General features: G+C 42.2%; 1 protein-coding gene across 1 annotated transcript in view; it reads right to left on the bottom strand.

Moving 5' to 3' along the window:
* LOC144495476 (putative Polycomb group protein ASXL3) overlaps window positions 1-20,519 on the bottom strand; it is a 196,500-nt gene that overhangs the window by 42,754 nt on the left and 133,227 nt on the right. Inside the window, exon 8 of the mRNA XM_078215493.1 lies at window positions 6,893-7,056. Within this exon, the coding sequence (XP_078071619.1) occupies window positions 6,893-7,056 (164 nt within the window). The remainder of the gene's footprint in view (window positions 1-6,892; window positions 7,057-20,519) is intronic.

The raw sequence follows: 20,519 nt of genomic DNA, 5'->3' as shown, positions 1-20,519 counted from the left end.
CAGGGAGGAAGTGGTCGAGCGAGGGAACCGTGGTTTACAAAAGAAGTTGAATCTCTTGTGAAGAGGAAGAAGGAGACTTATGTAAAGATGAGACATGAAGGCTCAGTTAGAGCGCTTGAGAGTTACATGTTAGCCAGGAAGGACCTAAAGAGAGAGTTAAGAAGAGCCAGGAGGGGACATGAGAAGTCTTTGGCAGGTAGGATCAAAGAAAACCCTAAAGCTTTCTATAGGTATGTCAGGAATAAAAGAATGACTAGGGTAAGATTAGGGCCAGTCAAGGACAGTAGTGGGAAGTTGTGCGTGGAGCCTGAAGAGATAGGAGAGGCGCTAAATGAATATTTTTCATCAGTATTCACGCAGGAAAAAGACAATGTTGTCGAGGAGAATACTGAGATACAGGCTATTGGACTAGATGGGATTGAGGTTAATAAGGAGGAGGTGTTAGCAATTCTGGAAAGTGTGAAAATAGATAAATCCTCTGGGCTGGATGGGATTTATCCTAGGATTCTCTGGGAGGCTAGGGAGGAGATTGCAGAGCCTTTGACTTTGATCTTTATGTCGTCATTGTATACAGGAGTAGTGCCAGAAGACTGGAGGATAGCAAATGTTGTCCCCTTGTTCAAGAAGGGGAGTAGAGACAAACCTGGTAATTATAGACCAGTGAGCCTTACCTCTGTTGTGGGCAAAGTATTGGAAAGGATTATAAGAGATAGGATTTATAATCATCTAGAAAGGAATAATTTGATTAGGGATAGTCAACACGGTTTTGTGAAGGGTAGGTCGTGCCTCACAAACCTTATTGAGTTCTTTGAGAAGGTGACCAAAGAGGTGGATGAGGGTAAAGCAGTTGATGTGGTGTATATGGATTTCAGTAAAGCGTTTGATAAGGTTCCCTACGGTAAGCTATTGCAGAAGATACGGAGGCATGGGATTGAGGGTGATTTAGCGGTTTGGATCAGGAATTGGCTAGCTGTAAAAAGACAGGGGGTGGTGGTTGATGGGAAATGTTCATCCTGGAGTTCAGTTACTAGTGGTGTACCGCAAGGATCTGTTTTGGGGCCACTGCTGTTTGTCATTTTTATAAATGACCTGGATGAGGGTGTAGAAGGATGGGTTAGTAAATTTGCGGATGACACTAAAGTCGATGGAGTTGTGGACAGTGTGGAAGGTTGTTGCAGGTTACAGAGGGACATAGATAAGCTGCAGAGCTGGGCTGAGAGGTGGCAAATGGAGTTCAATGCGGAAAAGTGTGAGGTGATTCACTTTGGAAGGAGTAACAGGATTACAGAGTACTGGGCTAATGGTAAGACACTTGGTAGTGTGGATGAACAGAGAGATCTCGGTGTCCATGTGCATAGATCCCTGAAAGTTGGCACTCAGGTTGATAGGGTTGTTAAGAAGGCGTACGGAGTGTTAGCTTTTATTGGTAGCGGGATTGAGTTTCGGAGCCAGGAGGTCATGTTGCAGCTGTACAAAACTCTGGTGCGGCCACACTTGGAGTATTGCGTACAGTTCTGGTCGCCGCATTATAGGAAGGATGTGGAAGCATTGGAAACGGTGCAGAGGAGATTTACCAGGATGTTGCCTGGTATGGTGGGAAGGTCTTATGAGGGAAGGCTGAGGGACTTGAGGCTGTTTTCGTTAGAGAGAAGAAGGTTAAGAGGTGACTTAATAGAGGCATACAAGATGATCAGAGGATTAGATAGGGTGGATAGTGAGAGCCTTTTTCCTCGGATGGTGATAGCTAGCACGAGGGGACATAGCTTTAAATTGAGGGGTGATAGATATAGGACAGATGTCAGAGGTAGGTTCTTCACTCAGAGAGTAGTAAGGGTGTGGAATGCCCTGCCTGCAGCAGTAGTGGACTCGCCAACATTAAGGGCATTAAAATGATTATTGGATAAATATATGGATGATATTGGAATAGTGTAGGTTAGATGGGCTTTAGATTGGTTTCACTGGTCGGCGCAACATCGAGTGCCGAAGGGCCTGTACTGCGCTGTAATGTTCTATGTTCTAAAAACAACAACTTTGGCAGTCCAAATCAAATCTGCCATGTTAGATTCAAAGAATTTATGCAGGAATGCCCAACCAGTTGTTATTGTTAAAGAGCATATGTCCAATCACAGTCAGCTACCATGCTGTGCATGGCCAAATGCACTATCCTGACTTGGACTGACAAGTGGCAAGTAACATTTGTACCACACAAGTTCCAGTCAATGACCATCTCTAAAAAGAGAGAATCTAACTATTGCCCCTTGAATTCATTGGCATTATCATTACTAAATACCCACTATCAACATCCTGGTAGTTACCATTGACCAGAAATTGAACTGGACTAGCCATATAAATACTGTGGCTACAAGAACAGGTCAGAGGCTAGGAATTCCGCTACAAGCAACTCACTTCCTGACTCCCCAAAGCCTGTCAACCATCTACCAGGCACAAGTCAGGAGTATGATGGAATACTCTTCACTCACCTGGATGAGTGTAACTTCAACAACACTCAAGAAGCTTGACACCATCCAGGACAAAGGAACCCACTTGATTGACACTCCTGCCAGAAACATTCACTCCCTCCACCACCGACGTACAATGATTGCAGTGTTTACCATCGACAGGATGCACTGCAGGAACAGATCAAGGTTCCTTCGGCATCACCTTCCAAACCCACAATCACTATCATCAAGGACAAGGGCAGCAGATACATGTGAACAGCAGCACCTGGAAGTTCCCTTTCAAGCCATACACCATCCTGATTTGGAAATATATCACCATTTTTTTACAATCATTGGGTCAACATCTTGGAATTCCCTCCCTAACAGCATTGTTGGTGTATCTATACCACATGGACTGCAGTGGTTCGTCAAGGGGAAGTCGTGTCTGACAAATCTGTTACGAGTTCTTTGAGGAGGTAACAAAGAAGTTAGATAAAGGAGAACCAGTGGACGTGATTTATTTAGATTTCCAAAAGGCCTTTGACAAGGTACCGCATAGGAGACTGTTAAATAAGTTGAGTCCATGGTGTTAAGGGTAAGATCCTGGCATGAATAGAGGATTGGCTGACTGACAGAAGACAGAGAGTGGGGATAAATGGGTCTTTTCCAGGATACCAGCTGGTGACTAGTGGTGTGCCTCAGGGGTCGGTGCTGGGACCAAACCTTTTCACAATATACATTAACGATTTGGAAGAAGGAACTGGAGGCACTGTTGCTAAGTTTGCAGGTGATATAAAGATATGTAGAGGGACAGGTAATATTGAGGAAGCAGGGGGGCTGCAGAAGGACTTGGACAGATTAGGAGAGTGAGCAAAGAAGTGTCAGATGGAACATAATGTGGAAAAGTGTGAGGTTATGCACTTTGGAAGGAGGAATGGAGGCATAGATTATTTTCTAAATGGGGAAATGCTTAAGAAATCAGAAGCACAAAGGGACTTCGGAGTCATTGTTCAAGATTCTCTTAAGGTTAATGTGCAGATTCAGTCGGCAGTTAGGAAGGCAAATGCAATGTTAGCATTCATGTCGAGAGGGCTAGAATACAAGAGCAGGGATGTACTTCTGAGGCTGTATAAGGCTCTGGTCAGATCCCATTTGGAGTATTGTGAGCAGTTTTGGGCCCCATATCTAAGAAAGGATGTGCTGGCCTTGGAAAGGGTCCAGAGGAGGTTCACAAGAATGATCCTTGGAACGAAGAGCTTGTCGTATGAGGAACTGTTGAGGACTCTGGGTCTGTACTCGTTGGAGTTTAGAAGGATGAGGGGGGATCTTATTGAAACTTACAGGATACTGCGAGGCCTGGATAGGGTGGACGTGGAGTGGATGTTTCCACTAGTAGGAAAAACTAGAACCAGGGGGCACAACCTCAGGCTAAAGGGGTGATCCTTTAAAACAGAGATGAGGAGGAATTTTTTCAGCCAGAGAGTGGTGAATCTGTGGAACTCTTTGCCGTAGAAGGCAGTGGAGGCCAGGTCATTGAGTGTCTTTAAGACTGAGATAGATAGGTTCTTGATTAATAAGGGGATCAGGGGTTATGGGGAAAAGGCAGGAGAATGGGGATGAGAAAAATTGAATGGCAGAGCAGACTCGATGGGCCAAGTGGCCTGATTCTGCTCCTATGTCTAATGGTCTGATGGTTCAAGAAGTAGCTCCTAAAGAGCTTCTCGAGGGCAATAAATGCTGGCATTGCCAGCAACACCCACATCCTTTCAATGAGTTTTAAAAACCTGGTCTCAAAAGGTGCAAATGCTCATCAAGTCACACCACATCCACCTCAAAAAAAAGTGATTGCGAAATTTGAGACAGTTGCTGTTTGTAATCCATACTGAAGTGCCACAGGAGCTGAAGCAACTCGAAGCAGATGGTATCACTGAGTGAGTCAACTCATTATCCAATATAGTCATTGTTAGAAATGATGACCTTAATGTGGTCAACAAAGCCATCATTACTAGACAAAGATCAACTTCCAACAGAGTTGAGGGGGAACTTCTTCTCTCAGAGGGTAGTGAATCTCTGGAATTCTCTGCCCATTGAAGTGGTGGAGGCTTCCTCGTTGAATATGTTTAAATCACTGGTAGATAGTTTTCTGATCGATAAGGGAATTAGGGGTTATGGGGAGCAGGCGGGTGAGTGGAACTGATTCACTTCAGATCAGCCATGATCTTGTTGAATGGCGGGGCAGGCTCGAAGGGCCAGATGGCCTACTCCTGCTCCTATTTCTTATGTTCTTATGACTCTGCAGTCTTCACAATGCTTTATATTTATCACAGCTATCTTCAGGTACCTTTAGCAGGGCAAAGCCAAAACCTTACTATTTTGTTACTCAAGAAAGTGTGTTTCAGAACCCAAGGATGTCCAATGGACTAAGTTCAGCACCTAGCGGATTCTAGAAGATAGTTTCTTCAGTTTTGTTAGATGTTGATGGGACAATCAACCTAATTGATAATGTCATTGTCCATAGAAAGGACAAACTACAGCATGTTCAGTGTTTATTAACAATGCTCATTCGACTTACAAAACATAGTTGATGCTCATCTTGGACAGATGCACATTTGCAGCACCTGAAATTGATTCTCTAGAATGCAGAATGACAGCAGCTGGAAAAAGCCTACACACAATGCCACAGCCATTCATCTACTTCTGGTCCAGTCTAATGTGAAAGAGTTGGCCTTGCTCTTGGTATGAACAACTTCTGTCACAAATTTGTCTCAAAGTACACAGACATCTTGGAGCCTCTTCAGAAGTTACTTAGCAGAATAGAAATGGACAATTACAATGTTTGAAAAATTCAAGGCAAAGATAGCACTTCCATCAGTCCATGTGCACTCCAACCCTCATGCGGAAATGTATATCACAACAGATGTGTTAGGAAATGCAATGGGAGCTGTACTCTCACAGTTCATTGAAAGAAGCGAATGGCCAATTGCTTATGCATCACGTCCACTGTCACAAACTGAATATAAATACTTTACTTGAGAGTGAGAAATACTCGCCTACATCTATGCATGTGAACATTGGAACTTGTATCGCCATGGTAGAAAGTTCACTCTCTACACTGATCACTAAGTGCTGACAAAATTATTAGCTATGTCAGGATGAGGTCATTGACCTCTATACACCTAAAGATGGGCAGGTCGTTTTCATCTGCATAGCTTTGAGATTGAGTATCTTGCAGGTTTGTGCAACAGAGCTAATCACACAGAACCACAACTTCAAGTGCACAGACCTCAACACAGACATCAAAGACCTTTCTCTCTGAAAGATTATTTCTGTACTTGGAGAAAACAGAAAAGTTCAACTCTCAATGACTTGATTGTATGAATAGGTCATCAGTTAAAATGGGGAAAAGATTTAATGGTCAAAGGTTTAATTGATCTGTGTTTGATCACGTTAGTCTGGTCACAGATTTGTGTTTACTTGATTGCTTAAGCATAGCTGAGCCTCCAAGTGAAAGGAAATAGAAGTTTCCAGAGAAAAGACCTGAGAAGCTGAGTTGTGAACATATGTGTAGAAATCCTGTGGTTGATTAAGGCACTTGTGATAAATCTTTTGTAGACTTAGAACTAGCGTCATCACTACATTGCTCTGAGATAAAACAGACATATAAAAGATTCCACAAATTAGTAACGATATATAAAATATAGAACAAATTGGCAAATACACAATTGCTAATATACACTTTTATAGCATGTGGAAACCAATGTATAACTTTATTAATTGCATAAAATAAAGATTTCTTCAATGTTTATGTCTTGCCAATAATTAGTAATTTGTTGGTCAGACATCCTGTTTCAATTTGTAATCTTGAGTATTGCTGAAAAAGACACACGTTGTCAAAGCTTTTTGTCTTGCACTCATCAGGACAATTTGCAAGAATACCAAATGTAAAGGGCAAAACAAGTGAGTTCTGATTGGTTGGCAAGTAGACTCTGATCGGTAGAGACATTGCCAAGGATAGTGCACTGGTTAATCAAGGACTGATAGTTAACTGCCAAGTTTTGTTTAAATTCAAACCAGGCAGGTTGTCTCTGATTGGTCAAGACATTTTCTTGACGTGTGCAAGACAAAAAGCTTCTCTTTTTTCAGCAATACTCAAATTCTGAATTACCAAACAACAATTTACAATCTGTTTATAATTACTGTCTTAAAACAAAAGTTTCTATTTTATGAGAACTCAAAATAAAAACAGAAAATGTTGTGAATACAGAGCAGGTTGACCATTATCTGAAAGAGAAAGATACTTTCACTGTAACTGTCATCAAATTTTTCACAGATTAGATTTCCCACTATCAGTTAGCAAACAAACTAGCCGCAGTTTGCTTCCATGTATTATAAGGCAACGTGTTCCACATCTATGCTGCTAATGCAGCATATAAAGTAATTTATACTTTGCTCACCTGCCTATCTACTTCTGGTAGTAAAATCAGGAGCTGTTGTTGAAAATGATGTGGTAGAGTGGCAAACGTATGCTTGTTTATTAAAGCTCGCAGGTTAGTGTTCACCAGGATAGATCCTGGGGTTTCAACATCAATATCCTCCCCTCTTGTCCGTTTTAGTTGTCCTGTTTAAAAAGGTAAGAGAAATGTCATTTCATATGACCATAAGACATAAGACATAGGAGCAGAATTAGGCCACTTGGCCCATCGAGTCTGCTCCGCCATTCAATCATGGCTGATATTTTTCTCATATGAAATTCTCCGTGGCCTTGGCTACACTTATATTTTTACAACAAGAAAAACCTGCTACGTTATTGAGTGTTACAAGTGCCCCCTCTCTCGGCAGCACTAGTTTAAAATGTTCGTTTGTTTCATTTATTTTTTTCAGCCAATGATTCTAATAGCAGTGAGGGCATCAATAAATGGCCACAGTATAAAAGTTTTAATCTAGTGCTTCAAATCATTGAAACAATTAACTCAAGATTCTTAAGGTGCTTTGGACAGCTATTCAATGGTTGTACAAATGCTTATTATTCAGAAAGTGGTAACTTTTGAAAGACTTTTAAAGGGGCTGAAATTCTGCTACTGGCACAACTGAGGTCTTTGCATCGCATGGCAAACACATACTGTCCCGATGAAGCATGTACTGGCTGCTCCAAAATTTCTGTTTCAGCTCATTGAGTTATTATTGATCGATGCTAGAGTTGGATTGAGGTTACGTCTATCTTGGGGCAGCCTCGCTCAGTTACCTGAAAAGGCAAGTTACTTCTATGGAGTCTGCCCACTGTTCTTAACAGTCCAATTCAAGAATCAATCAGAGCCGGGTCACTGTTCCCCACACAATGAAGGCTTCTGACCCCATTTGACACTGATGTTGGGGTTCTGAAGCTTGTGGAAAACATTCTGTCTCCAGTATTGGTCCCATGATGGGACTGAAATGGGACCTAAATGAAGGAGACCGAAAGCAATTGATTCCACAAGGGGATTTGAGTACAGGGGTAAAATGTCTTGCTCCAATCGTACAGAGCCTTAATGAGACCACAACTGGAGTATTGTACACAGTTTTGGTCTCCTTTTCTAAGGAAAAATACGCTTGCCATGGAGGGAGTGCAGCAGAAGTTCAACAGACTAATCTCTGGAATAACCAAATTATCTTACAGACAATTGTCTCACATTGTCTTCCCTGCCACAGGAGAGATTGAAGAAACTGGGCCTGTATTCTCTAAAGTTCCAAAGAATGAGAGGCCATCTCATTGAAACTTACAAAATTCTTCCAGGGCTTGACAGAATAGACGTGGTCAGGATGCTAACCTGGCTGGTGAGTCTGGAACCAAGGGACACTGTCTCAAAATAAGGGGCAGGATATTTAAGATTCAGATGAGAAGTTCCTTCATCCAGAAGGTGGTGAATCTTTGTAATTCTTTACTCCAGAAGACTGACACAGAATAAGACTGTCATGAACATTTCCAGGGTCATTGGTAGGTGTGGCAGGCACTACAAATAGATTACCAGGCTGAGGGTACCACAAACTTTTAAAACATACTTTTAAAATCGTGGAATGATGTGGCCTTTTTCAGTTTTAAGAGTACACAATGGGCTGGATTTTACGGCCTTGCTTGGGCAAGATCGTAAACTCCAGCCTGAGGCCAACGGAGATTTCTGTTCTGGGAACCTCGCCCACCCTGATTCCGGGGGTGGGGGTGAAGTGGGAGAGTTTCGGCCACTGTCTTTCATACAGCATCTGCACCAGTAATCTTTCGTAACGGGTGATCACTGTGGAAATGTTCAAATTTAAAAATAACTCATAAAAATGAACAAGTCACTCTGCGTTTCAAATTAATAAAAACATTTTTCAGATTATTTTGCTCTTTTCAATTAGTTAAATACAGCGGAATTGTAATTGATTAAATTTTTTTTCTGTGCTGTACACAATTCAGAAAAGCCTGTTTGGGCAATTTTTTATGAAGTTAATTAATCTCTTGATTTGAGAAACATTAATTAACCAGCAGCAGCATTCACAAATGCTGTTGTTCCTATTCTGTGAGTGTGGCTGGGATTTTACGGGGGTGGCAATTGTTCTGTCCCCGGGTTGGTTGGTTGGGACAACCCTGTCTCAGCTGTTTCTGGGAATCTGATGGATTTAACAAGCAGCGGGCAATTAACAGCCTGGCCTTGGGACTCCTGTCCCTTGAAAGGATGAGATCCTGTCTACAAGACAGGAACTACAAAAGATCGTGGGGCGGCACGGTAGCACAGTGGTTAGCACTGCTGCTTCACAGCTCCAGGGTCCCGGGTTCGATTCCCGGCTTGGGTCACTGTCTGTGTGGAGTTTGCACATTCTCCTCGTGTCTGCGTGGGTTTCCTCCGGGTGCTCCGGTTTCCTCCCACAGTCTAAAGATGTGCGGGTTAGGTTGATTGGCCAGGTTAAAAATTGCCCCTTAGAGTCCTGAGATGCGTACATTAGCGGGTAAAATATGTGGGGGTAGAACCTGGGTGGGATTGTGGTCGGTGCAGACTCGATGGGCTGAATGGCCTCCTTCTGCACTGTAGGGTTTCTATGATTTCTATGTGAATGTAGCCCAATCCATCACACAAACCAGCCTCCCATCCATTGACACTATCTACACTTCCCGCTGCCTTGGCAAAGCAGCCAGCATAATTAAGGACCCCACGCACCCCAGACATTCTCTCTTCCACCTTCTTCCTTCGAGAAAAAGATACAAAAGTCTGAGGTCACGTACCAACTGACTCAAGAACAGTTTCTTCCCTGCTGCTGTCAGACTTTTGAATGGATTTACCTTGCATTAAGTTGATCTTTCTCTACAGCCTAGCTATGGCTGTAACACTACATTCTGTGCTCTCTCATTTCCTTCTCTATGAATGGTATGTTTTTGTCTGCATAGCGCACAAGAAACAATACTTTTCACTGTATGTTAATACATGTGACAATAATAAATCAAATCTAATCAAATCAAATAAGAGCTGTCGACCAGTTGGAGGGCCTGCAGCTCTTCCAGTAGAGCTGCTGGAATCAGGAACCACTGCTGGGACCACCCGGCCCAGAACAACATCTTGGGCACATACCCTGGTGAGTGGGGCCGGAGTTGCAGAGGCCATTCAGCTGGACCCTGGTGTGGAGGTAGGGGTGGTTGGTGAGAGTAAAGGGGGGTTGTCAGGGGGCATTCCTTCCCTCTGAGGGGGCCCTTTGTAGGCCAAAGGCATCCAATTAGATCAGTCCCCCCATCTGAGCTTCAAGGAGGCTGCTATTTTATACATGGAGAGATATCTCCTCATGTGGTGGAGGGTTTTCCCATTGCTAATGAAATGCTGGTGATGGCAAGAAGACAATGACAACCCCTCTCACCCACCAGAGTTGTTTTGGACACCTACTGCCCAGCCCACACCCTAAGGCTCTGTAAAACCCTAGCCTTTTCATCTGTCCTTTCCTGCCTGTCTTCATGCCTGTGTGTATACATGCATGTGCCGATATGTGCATACGTGTCTCTGCAAGTGTGCTCTTGTCAGTTGAAACAAAAAAAACAAAATATAAATGCTGAAAATTTGAAACAATAACAGGTAATGTTGGAAACATTCAGCAAGCAGTCACCATAGGTGTAGAGAACAGTTAAGTTACATTTCAGGTGCAAATCTTCATCAAATGGGGGAAATGTTACAGATGAACAGAAATTAAAAATGAACAGAACAAAGGGATGGATGAGGAAAAATCTCATATGCATACAAAAGAAGAAACAGAATGGTTTTTAACATCTTCAATGGAAATCCAGACACGATAAATGACTGAGGCGATAGTTGTCATAAACCTTTAAGGGATATCAGCATGACTTCATTAGAAGAGAAATGTGTCACATGATTCAGTCTTATTTTCACATTTGTTTTGAGCAGAGCACATACATAGATCTGATAATTTCAAGCTTTAAACCTATGTATCACTGTTCTCATATGCCTAGTCTTAATAAGTGAACCCAAAATGTGTTTACCCAATCCCTTATGAGTGATTGTTGTATCTTTAACAGTGAATTAGCCCAGTGTCTAATTATAATAACTTGATGAGAGTAACATAATATTGACAAAGGCACAGTGAATCATTGAATCATCACCAGGTGTCCCTTGATTTGAGAATGGCATCTATTCAGGGTTGTGAGCTTCTGCCAAGGGTCAATATGTGGCTGAACAGGTTGATTCTTGATTCATTAATCTTTGGGCACATGAGGCAAGAGGTTCCACAAAGTAATGGAATCAGGAGTGCATGATTTGCTTCCTTTTTATTCCTTCTCTGTCACTGCTTTTCTTCGTCACTAAGACATTGCGACTCAAGGCATAATGTAGCTTTTTGAACAAGTTATTGCCATTTGAACAACTGGCAAGCCAAATTTAAAACAATCACAACAATTTACACTATAGGAAAGAAGGGTGTTGATTGTTTAGTAAATCAGCTATGATTGACTGAGGTGTTGCCTGGAGAAATCAATGGGGAACTTAGGCTGTGTATCATTATGTTAATTTGAATGCTTGGCTGAGTTTCAAAAGCTACAGGTAACTCAGCAGAGGGTTCTGAGTTCACAGTTTGATTGACAGCTTAAGGAGGCTGGTAAAGCATTAGCTGTCTTTGATGTGGCTACTAAATAGAATAGTAATTATAAGTTTTAATATGAAGTTTAATTTAATTTTTATTTATTTATGGGATGTGAGCTTTGCTGGCTGGGCCAGCATTTATTGTGTTAATTGCCCTTGAGAATTTGGTGGCAAGCCATTGCCTTGAACTGCTACTGTCCATATGTAGGTACACACACAATGCTGTTAGGAATGGCATTCCAGGATTTTGATTGAGTGACAAAGAAGGGATAGCGATGTAGTTTCAAGTCACAATATTGTGTGGCATGGAGCGCAGGTTCTGGTGTTCCCATGCATCATTCTAGGTGGTAGAGGTCGCATGTTTGGGAAGTGTTGTTAAAGGAGCTTTAGTGAGTTGCTGCAGTTCATCGTTTGGACCACACAAACTGTTGCCACTGTGCATCGATGATGGAGGTGGTGAATGGTGAATGTTTAAGGCAATTAATGAATGCCAATCAAATGGGCTGCTTTGTCCTGGATGGTGTTCGGCTTCTTGAGTGTTGCTGGAGCTGTACTCATCCAGGCAAGTAGACGGTATTCCATTACATTCCTGACTTGAATCTTGTATATAGGAGACAGAATTTGGGGAGTCAAGAGAGTTACCTGCCACAGAATGCCTAGCCTCTGATGGCTCTTGTAGCTGTAGTATTTAAAATAGCTGGTCCAGTTCAGTTTTTGGTCAATGGTAATCCTCAGAGTGTTGATAATGCCACTGAATATTAGGAGATAGTAAAATTCTCTCTCATTTTTGATGGTCATTTTCTGGCATTTAAGTGGTAAGTAACATGCATGTCACATACGAACACAAGCTGATTGAATGTTGTCCAGGTCTTGCTACATATGGACATGTTCTGCTTCAGTATCTGAAGTGCTTTGAAAGGTTAGTCATGGTCCATCATTATGAAGTGCTTCGAAAGGTTAGTCATGGTACGAATCAATTTCAGCCTCTGGGACTACCTGGATCCACTACAGTTTGCCTACTGTCGCAACAGGTCCACAGGTCCACAACAGACGCCATCTCCCTGGGCCTGCACTCAACCCTGGAACACCTAAATAACAAGGACACCTATGTCAGACTCCTATTTATTGACTACAGCTCAGCCTTCAATACTAATATTCCCACGAAACTCATCTCCAAACTCTGTGGCCTGGGCCTCGGCACCCCCTTCTGCGACTGGATCCTGAACTTCCTAACTCACAGACCACAATCAGTAAGGATAGGCAACAATACCTCCTCCACGATCATCCTCAACACCGGTGCCCCACAAGGCTGTGTTCTCAGCCCCCTACTATACTCCTTATACACCTATGACTGTGCGGCCAAATTCCCCTCCAATTCGATTTTCAAGTTTGCTGACGACACCACCGTAGTGGGTCAGATCTCAAACAATGACAAGACAGAGTACAGGAATGAGATAGAGAATCTGATGAACTGGTGTGGCAACAATAATCTCTCCCTCAATGTCAACAAAATGAAAAGATTGTCATCAACTTCAGGAAGCATAAAGGTGCCACACATGCCCCTGTCTACATCAATGGGGATGAAGTAGAAAGGGTCAAGAGCTTCAAGTTTTTAGGTGTCCAGATCACCAATAACCTGTCCTGGTTCCCCCATGCTGACACTATAGTTAAGAAAGCCCACCAATGCCTCTACTTTCTCAGAAGACTAAGGAAATTTGGCATATCAGCAACGACTCTCACCAACTTTTACAGATGCACCATAGAACGCATTCTTTCCGGTTGTATCACAGCTTGGTATGGCTCCTGCTCTGCCCAAGACCGCAAGGAACTACAAAATGTCGTGAATGTAGCCCAATCCATCACGCAAATCAGCTTCCGTCTACACTTCCCGCTGCCTTGGCAAAGTAGCCAGCATAATTAATGACCCCACACACCCCGGACATTTTCTCTTCCACCTTCTTCCTTTGAGAAAAAGATACAAAAGTCTGAGGTCACTTACCAACTGACTCAAGAACAGCTTCTTCCCTGCTGCTGTCAGACTTTTGAATGGACTTCCCTTGCATTAAGTTGATCTTTCTCTACACCCTAGCTATGACTGTAACACTACATTCTGCACTCCTTCGTTTCCTTCTCTATGAACAGTATGTTTTGTCTGTATACAATACTTTTCACTGTATGTTAATACATGTGACAATATTCAATCAAATCAAATCAAATCAAATGAGGAACCATGACTTTACTGAACATTGAGCAATTATCAGAAAACATCACCACCTTTAACCTTATGATGGAAAGAAGGTAAATGAAGAGGCAGGTGAAGATGGTTGGACGTAGGGCTACACAATCCTGCAGCAATGTCCAACCATAACAATTTTCCTTTGTGATAGGTACGACTCCAACTGGTGGAGAAGTTTCTCCCTGATTCTCATTGAATCCTGTTTTGCTGGGGCCGGGTTAATCACTTGGGGAGATTTAAAAGTGTTGAAATGATTTTATGAATGGGCTTTTTTCACTATCAAGTGTGTACGTGTGAGAGATGTCTTAGACTGTCATTTTTTTCTCATCTCAACATGACTCCTAACACCTGTCTATGGTGCATACTGGGTAAGCAGCTATGGAGGTGGCATTTCAGGGTATGAGGGTCCATGGGAGGAGGCTAGATGCATGAGTTGGCATTGAACTGGCATAGAGAGTATGAGGAGCCAAGAGTGGATCGGGGACATGAATTGTGGATGGGTGGGAGTGTGAGTGGTAAGGGTTAGAGGGCTAAAACAACCAGATTCTTCTAACCAACCCACCTTGGCATCACCCGCCTCTGTGGCAGTCCATGCTCTATTACTGGTGTCAGTGAGCCAGACTCTATTCTGTACGTTTCAAGGAAGCATTTCACCAAGGTAGGTCCATTAAGTCCACATGTTTCCTGACTCAAGCTACCTGACTCTGTCACTAAAATCTGGCTCCATGTTTTTATTTGTAAAGCCTGGGATTCCATATTCCTTACTAAGCTTGTCCTGCCACCTACATGGATTTGTGCAAAATCACTGCCAGCACTCTCTCTCTCTCTTGCCTTGCATCTTCTATAAGATTGGTGTGCTTAGCTTGTGTTGTCTCTTCTCTTCCTTCCTACCAAAATATAAAACCTCATAGTTTTCTTTGGAGAATTTCATCAGATCAAAAATTAGGAAAAATGTTAAAAGGAAGGAGAACTCAGGAGATGTTGTTAATGGAGGTGTTATGATTCAAAAAGAGGGTACAAAAACTAGCATAAGGGCACTTTATCTGAATGCTTGTAGCATTTGAAACAAGGTAAATGAGTTGACGGCACAAATCATCGCGAACGAGTATGATTTGGCGGCCATGACAGAGACATGGGTTGCTGGATGGCCATGACTGGGAGTTAAATACCCTGGGGTATCAGACTGTTCAGGAGGACAGACAGGAAGGTAAGGGAGGTGATGTAGCTCTGATATTTAAGGATGACATCAGGGCGGTAGTGAGAGATGATATAGGTTCTATGGAGAAAAGGATTGAATCCATTTGGGTGGAAATTAGAAATAGTAAGGAGAAAAAGCCACTGACAGGCATAGTCTATAGGCTGCCAAATAATATCAGGGTGGGGCGAGAAATAAACAAAGAAATAACTGATGCATGCAAAATTGGTACAGCAATTATCATTGGGGATTTTAATCCATTTTTCGATTGGTCAAACAAGGTCAAGGCAGCCTTGAGCAGGAGTTCATAGAATATATCTGTGATAGTTTCCTTGAACAGTATGTAATGGAACCTATGAGGGAGCAAGCTATCCTAAATCTGGTCCTGTGTAATGATGATGTGGAGATGCCGGCGTTGGACTGGGGTGAACACAGTAAAAAGTCTCACAACACCAGGTTAAAGTCCAACAGGTTTATTTGGTAGCAAATACCATAAGCTTTCGGAGCGCTGCTCCTTCGTCAGACATTTCCACTCCATCTGACGAAGGAGCAGCGCTACTCAAGCTACCCGACTCTGTCACTAAAATCTGGCCCCATGTTTTTATTTGTAAAGCCTGGGATTCCATATTCCTTACTAAGCTTGTCCTGCCACCTACATGGATTTGTGCAAAATCACTGCCAGCACTCTCTCTCTCTCTTGCCTTGCATCTTCTATAAGATTGGCGTGCTTAGCTTGTGTTGTCTCTTCTCTTCCTTCCTACCAAAATATAAAACCTCATAGTTTTCTTTGGAGAATTTCATCAGATCAAAAATTAGGAAAAATGTTAAAAGGAAGGAGAACTCAGGAGATGTTGTTAATGGAGGTGTTATGATTCAAAAAGAGGGTACAAAAACTAGCATAAGAGCACTTTATCTGAATGCTCGTAGCATTCGAAACAAGGTAAATGAGTTGACGGCACAAATCATCCGAAAGCTTATGGTATTTGCTACCAAATAAACCTGTTGGACTTTAACCTGGTGTTGTGAGACTTCTTCCTGTGTAATGAGACAGGAATGATTAATGATCTTACAGTTTGGAATCCTCTTGGAAGGAGCGATCACAGTATGGTTGAATTTAAAATACAGATAGAGCGTGAGAAGGTAAAATCCAATACCAATGTCTTGTGCTTAAACAAAGGAGACGATAATGGGATGAGGGAGGAGTTGGCCAAGGTAGACCGGGAGCAAAGACTTTATGGTGGGACAACTGAGGAACAGTGGAGGACTTTCAAAACAATTTTTCACAGTGCTCAGCAAATGTATATATCAGTGATAAGGGAGAACTTTAGGAAAAGAGATAATCAGTCATGGATATCTAAGAAAATAAAGGGGGGTATCAAACTGAAAGAAAATACATACAAAGTGGCAAAGATTAATGGGAAACTGGAGAATTGGGAAATTTTTAAAGGTCAACAGAAAGCCACGAAAAAAGCTATAAAGAAAAGTAAGATGGATTATGAGAGTAAACTAGCTCAGAATATAAAAACAGATAGCAAAAGCTTCAACAGATATATAAAATGAAAAAAGAGTAGCCAAAGTAAACATTGGTCCTTTCAGGGATGACTAGGGAGATGTAATGACTAGAAATGAGGAAATGGCTGAGGCATTGAACAGGTATTTTGTTTTGGTCTTCATAGTGGAAGACACAAATAACATGCCAAAAATTGATGACAAGAAGGCTATGGCAGGTGAGACCCAGAAACTATTATCATTAAAGAGGTAGTGTTGGGCAAGCTAATGGGCCTAAAGTTAGACAAGTCTCCTGGCCCTGATGGAATGCATCCCAGGGTACTTAAAGAGATGGCGGTGGAAATAGCAAATACACTTGTTGTAATTTACCAAAATTCACTGGACTCTAGGGTGGTTCCCATAATTGGAAAACAGCAAATGTGACACCACTGTTTAAAAAAGGAGGTAGACAAAAGGCAGGTAACTATAGGCCGGTTAGATTAACTTCTGTAGTGGGGAAAATGCTTGAATCTATCAAGGAAGAAATAGTGAGACATCTGGTTATAAATTATCCCATTGGTAAGACGCAGCATGGGTTCATGAAGGGAGGTCATGTTTGACTAATTTGGTGGAATTCTTTGAGGGCATTACGTGCATGGTGGACAATGGAGAACCTGTGGATATGGTGTATCTGAATTTCCAGAAGGCATTCGACAAGGTGCCGCACCAAAGACTGCTTCATAAGATAAAGGTGTACGGTGGTACGGGTAATGTATTAGCATGGATAGAGGATTGGTTAACCAACAGAAAGCAAAGAGTGGGGGTAAATGGGTGTTTTTCTAGTTGGCAATCAGTGACTAGTGGTGTGCCTCAGGGATCAGTGTTGAGACCACAATTGTTTACAAATTACATAGATGATTTGGAGTTGGGGACCAAATGTATTGTGTCAAAATTCGCAGGTGACACTAAGATGAGTGGTAGAGTAAAGTGTGTGGAGGACACTGAAAGTCTGCAAAGGGATATAGATAGTCTAAGTGAGTGGGAAAGGGTCTTGGAGATAGAGTACAATGTTGGTATATGTGAGGTCATCCATTTTGGTAGGAATAACAGCAAAATGGACTACTATTTAAATGGTAAAAAATTGCAGCATGCTGCTGTGCAGAGGGACCTGGGTGTCCTTGTGCATGAATCACAAAAAGTTGGTTTGCAGTGCAGCAGATAAGTAGGAAGGCAAATGGAATTTTGTCCTTCCTTGCTAGATGGATGGAATTTAAAACAGCGAGGTTATGTTGCTGCAGAAGGTGCTGGTGAAGCCACACGTGGAGTACTGAGCATAGTTTTGGTCTCCTTACTTGAGAAAGGATGTACAGGCACTGGAGGGGGTGCAGAAGAGATTCACTAGGTTGATTCAGGAGTTGAGAGGGTTGGCTTATGAGGAGAGACTGAGTAGACTGGAGCTCTATTCATTGGAATTCAGAAGAATGGGGGGGGGCGGAATCTTATAGAAACATATAAGATTATGAAGGGAATAGATAAGATAAAAGCAGGGAGGTTGTTTCCACTGGCAGGTGAAACTAGAACTAGGGGGCATGGCCTCAAAATAAGGGGGAGCAGATTTAGGACTGAGTTGAGCAGGAACCTCTTCACCCAAAGGGTTATGAATCTATGGAATTCCCTGCCCAGTGAAGCAGTTGAGGCTACCACATTGAATGTTTTTAAGACAAAGATAGACAGACTTTTGAACAGTAATGGAAATAAGGGTTATGGTGAGCGGGTGGGTAAGTGGAGCTAAGTCCGCGAAAAGATCGGCCATTAACTCATTGAATGGCGGAGCAGGCTCGAAGGGTCAGATAGCCTACTCCTGCTCCTAGTTCTTATGTACTTTTGTATTTGCTCATTCCACCAGCCATATCATCCAAAGATGAGCAGGTTAGGTGGATTGGCCATGCGAAATTGCCCCTTAGTGTCTCAAGATGTGTTGGTTAGATGGATTAAGCATGGTGAATGTTTGGGGTTACAGAGATAGGGCGGGGAAGAGTACCTGGGTAATATAATCTATCATAGAGTTGGTGCAGACTCGATGGGCTTTTCTGTACTTTAGGGTGTTATGATTCTATGAAGTCTGTTATTATCTTCCTCTGTGCTTACAGCACTTTATGCAACCTGAAAATGTTAAAATTGGGTCTGCACTCCCAAGTCCAGGTCAGAAGTGATCATAACATAAAATAATCCAAGAGAAACTGAAGAAATGAAAGACATTTGGAAATACAGAGAACGTGTGAATAGCTGAGGCAGTGGAGCATGTGGCAGGTAGAAATGGAAAATTAGAAAAGTGGAACTGTGCTCATTGACCCAAGAACCTGAGAGAATAAACATACAGATCAATACAAAGCTTCAACAGCATGCAGTTCCGATGGACAGGGCCTCACCACAAACACACTTACCCCACTCACTCAGCCCGCAAACAGCAACATACCCATCTCAAATCAGTAGTATTTCCTACCAAAGAGACCGATCTAATTAAATATATAGTTGAGTTCTGAAGTTATTAAAGTTAATATTAGCTCTGCACAATGTCTAATAGAAGGACATGAGGCTCTTGTTTCAGCTTCACTAAAACAGCAATAAAAGGCAGAGGTCAGAGTGGGAGTTGGATGGGGAATTGTCGTGTCAAGTGTATGTTCTGTACCTTAGATGCTAACACATCTTTAGTAACTATATATGCTCTCTGAGTTGCTAAGTGGATCCAGCACTTTGAATTCATATTTCAGATCTCCAACATTAGTACTTTTTTTTGCTTTTTACTTAATTTGATATTCACAGTGTTTCCACTTATGTCTGTTTAATCCAAGTGCAAGCCAAAAGTGACAGGGTAGTTAAATCATAATTGTAGAATTTTTATTTCAAGCCTGGAAATACCGATTTGTCAACAGTTTCAATACTATTGGTAACTCAGCACAACAATACTGACACTTGAAATGAATGAAAAATTACCATTGATATCACATGCTCTGTCAAATCACCATTTCACATCAGTGTGCATTACTGCCAGGCTTAAGGATACAAAGAGTAGTTTGAAGACTGCATCCAAGCTGTCATGCCCTCAAGCGAGCTTCATCACAACAGTAACCCTGGCATTGTAGGATGCAGAGCACAGTGATTTTTATAAAATTGCATAGCAACCAAATCAGTAACCATGTTATGAGTGACACAACTGAATTAATCATAGGCCTGCTGCAAACCTATTTGAATATACACTTGAATCCATATTTAGCTGCTAAAACAATTTGATTTTCAGTTCAAGGCAGAGGCAATCTTTTGGGTAGGGGCTATTTAGTAAGTGTTGTTTGAGCTCTGAACATGAGTTGTACAAACCACAAATCTTAAAGATCAGTTTTTGCCCTACTTGGTGGAAACAGAATGGGTGAAGGTCAAGAATGGTGTGGGGGGAGGAGGGGGGGTGCAGGGCCCACTCCACATTCTCCACACATTGCCACTGTCACCATCTTAAACCATGTCAGATTGTGCATTGGAGCTTTCTGTACTCCAGGCAGGCAGTGGCTTGGCCCACATGCAAGTATTGTAGGCCAATCATCTCATTGGCACTGCGATCTCATTTTAACTTAAAACATTGCGAGGCTGGCAGAGCATCAAAATCAACATCACTGGCAGGAGGCAGTGCAATGACCAAAAGAATCCGAGGTGAATAATTAAACGACTATCTGTGAGATTTTGTAGTCCAGGAGCAATGGTGCTCATCTTGATTATTTGGCGTCACCAGCCCAAGCCTTATTCCTCCTAGCTTCAGATTCTTCATTCAAACTCAGTCCATGGCACTAATTCCATGCCCATAACATTCCCTTATGTCCTAGCATCCTCAGGCTACTGTCCTTATGTATGATCCTGTTCGCTGGCCTTGACCCATTTCTGCTGAATTCCAGTAAGATTTAGGAGCTAAAATGGCTTAGGCTTCACAATGAACTCACGACAGCAGCTTTGCTCCTGGCCCACTGTGCAATTAACCCTTTAGTATTCATTTTCTAATTGTTTTAAATGAAAAGGTGATTTCTTTTGAA

Source organism: Mustelus asterias, chromosome 7, assembly GCF_964213995.1.
Source record: "Mustelus asterias chromosome 7, sMusAst1.hap1.1, whole genome shotgun sequence".
Taxonomy (NCBI): Eukaryota; Metazoa; Chordata; class Chondrichthyes; order Carcharhiniformes; family Triakidae; genus Mustelus; species Mustelus asterias.
Note: the sequence above shows the minus strand (reverse complement) of the source record. Positions and strands in the feature narration are given on the sequence as shown.